Below are 2,927 nucleotides of genomic sequence, written 5' to 3'. Positions count from 1 at the left end.
GGGGGGGGGGGGAAGTGGAAGAAAGTAATCTGTAAAGTTGCATTATAACTAAATTCTGTTTGTTTTGTGATGCAGGCTACTGCAGGCTGGATTTTGTTTTTGTGAAGTTTCAATCACTTTAGTTTAAACTAAATTCTATTTGAAATTTTCTATTTTGAGTGCACTGAGAATTTTAGAAGTTTGATTACCGTACCGAGCTAATCAATGCATGAACTGTTAGGACTCTATGTAATTGCTTTTTCAAAACTTTTTTTTTTTTTTTTGCAGACAGAGCCTCCGCTGAACACACCAGAAAACAGAGAGTATCTTGCAGAAATCATGTTTGAATCATTTAACATACCAGGACTTTACATTGCTGTTCAGGTGAACAAAGTGAATATATACTTCTAAAGTACAGTATAGCTGCAGTATGTATAGTCTTCTGTATGCACATGTCTAAAATGTTTGAAACAGTATTTTCTGAGATTGTAAATTAGCACACTCTGCCTGCTTCTAAATATAAACTCTTTCTCATGTAGGCAGTGTTGGCCTTAGCTGCCTCTTGGACATCAAGGCAGGTTGGAGAACGTACTTTGACTGGAATTGTCATCGATAGTGGAGATGGAGTGACCCACGTAATTCCTGTGGTATGTAGCAGGATGCAGTTTGAAATTAGCAGTGGTTTGGACAAGTACAGGGTTTGTTTACCATAGGTTTAAATAAGAAGTGTGAAACTAAGCTTTATTTTTAAATTTTTAGTGCTGCTTGGTTGTTTGGGATTTTTTCCTCCCTTATGATTGTTTTGAAAAGTATGTATTTTATTATGTGAACTTATTTATGCAATTAATTTAGCTTGCAGACTATAGGAAGGTCACAGTAAGGAATCATCAGGCCATCTTTTAAAGGCTATTTCTATGTAAAACTTTGTCTTCTGTTACTGTGATGCCTCAGTTCTGATTAATATTAATGCTTGTCGTGGTTTTGGATCTCCTGCATACCACCAATGTCTGACAAGAAATGCACTAACTTTTTTGATGTCCTGCATTTTGATTGTTTAATATAGCTGACAATGTGTGCTTTTTATATGATTTTATTGTATTTTAGAAGTTAGTGCACTCTGCTTGTGTGGAAACAACTACAAGCTAGTATAAATGCATGTTCATATACATGGCTGATCTCAAACGGCTTAATTATGTTGGATGTTAAAAATATAGAATTATCTGTGCATACTGACATCTGTTCTGTTGATGTCATTTTGTGTATTTCTGAAGCATATAGTATGCTTGAATGATCAGTTATTTTAGAAATGAAAATTTGATTCCCTTTTAACTTCATCTTTCATTTTGGTATTAATCTGGTCTCCTCAGTATTTTCTTCATATGGGAAGTGCTGGGGAAAAAACAGCATTTACCATATGAAACTCCAAAAAGTGTTTAAAAAAAAAAAAAGGCAAGATAAGAAATAATGTTGGCTCAGCAATACCAGTGTTTTCAGTAAATGCATCCTGAAAAGAATTTAGCAAATAGACTTCTTGTTTTCATTGTGCTTATCGTTAGATAACTACTTCATTTGATTTTTCTTGTCTGAGGATTTTAATAAATTTTATACTTTTTCCTATTCATTTTTTCACTCTCAAACAGGATGAGTGGTCTATTTATATTACGTTTGCTTTTCAGATCATGCCTAAAAGGAACCATCTGACCAGACTTTGTCTTCTAATGTGTGCAAGATTTTTTGTTTATCACTTGTGTATCTATTAAATAATCAGTATCTGTTTATATGTGGTAATCAAGGTCTTTTAAATAAAAAGAATACCTGCTTTGCAGTGGGTTGCACATTTTTATGGTAATTATACAGTGTCAAGATTTTATTTTTAATTAAAAATCAAAACAATTATAAAAAGGAATGTTAATTGCTGTTAATTATTGATACACAGTAGGTTTTTCCCCAATTTTTTTTTTTTCCCTCTCCTCCTACATAGGCAGAAGGCTATGTAATTGGAAGTTGCATCAAACATATTCCTATTGCAGGTAGAGATATTACTTATTTTATTCAACAACTCCTAAGGGAAAGGGAGGTGGGAATTCCTCCTGAACAATCTCTGGAGACAGCAAAAGCCATAAAGGTACACCCTTCTTTATCTCTTAATACATAAATAAAACTCTTTGAGCTAATTTTTTGGCTTTAACAAGTTGCCAGTGGCTGTCTTAAAAATGCAAATGTAGGCAGTCTTTTGTAATTACGCAAGCTTCTGGTGGTTTATCCAATCAAGTGCGGGGGAAGGAGAAAGAGGAAGAAAATCTTCATGCTAGACTGTTCGGAGTGAATATGTTCTGCAGATCAAATCAGCATTTTAAGCTTTTAGATTTGTTTAAAATTTGCTTTTTAATTTGATGAAAAATAAATATATGTAATGTCAGTAGGGTCATTGTGTGGGTCTGATCTTGCAATGAGAGCTTGCCATTGATCATCTTTATTGTCGCAGACCTAATGGTTGTGATGTTTTCATTTTAAGACTAATCTAGATGAGTCAGTGTGCAATCTTACTGAAACAACTAGGCCATGTGCATCGTCTTGTTGGGCTGAGTCTTCAGTAGTCATTTGGGTGAGAACATCTGTTGAATGGCTCCATCTGTAATAATGCTCAAATTTTTTTGTTTTCTGATTATGTTCTACTTTAATTCAGTGACAGAATAACTATTTTGGCAATTTTTAATGCATGGTATTTCTTAACAGGAGAAATACTGTTACATTTGCCCTGACATAGTGAAAGAATTTGCCAAGTACGATGGAGATCCTCGAAAATGGATCAAACAGTATACTGGCATCAATGCGATCAACAAAACCAAGTTTGTTATAGATGTTGGTTATGAAAGATTCCTTGGACCTGAAATTTTCTTTCATCCTGAGGTAAGAATAGGGACTAGCAATATCAAGTTACAGAAACC

The 2,927-nt window shown here is 34.0% G+C and overlaps 1 protein-coding gene across 1 annotated transcript in view; it reads left to right on the top strand.

Moving 5' to 3' along the window:
• Positions 1-2,927, top strand: part of ACTR3B (ARP3 actin-related protein 3 homolog B (yeast)) — a gene marked incomplete at its 5' end in the record, with an annotated part of 27,706 nt that overhangs the window by 10,933 nt on the left and 13,846 nt on the right. The window contains 4 exons of the mRNA XM_009322505.1: positions 268-363; positions 519-626; positions 1,961-2,104; positions 2,716-2,889. Coding sequence (XP_009320780.1) covers positions 268-363; positions 519-626; positions 1,961-2,104; positions 2,716-2,889 — 522 coding nt within the window. The remainder of the gene's footprint in view (positions 1-267; positions 364-518; positions 627-1,960; positions 2,105-2,715; positions 2,890-2,927) is intronic.

The sequence above is a fragment of the Pygoscelis adeliae genome, unplaced genomic scaffold, assembly GCF_000699105.1.
Source record: "Pygoscelis adeliae isolate BGI_AS28 unplaced genomic scaffold, ASM69910v1 Scaffold123, whole genome shotgun sequence".
Taxonomy (NCBI): Eukaryota; Metazoa; Chordata; class Aves; order Sphenisciformes; family Spheniscidae; genus Pygoscelis; species Pygoscelis adeliae.
Note: the sequence above shows the minus strand (reverse complement) of the source record. Positions and strands in the feature narration are given on the sequence as shown.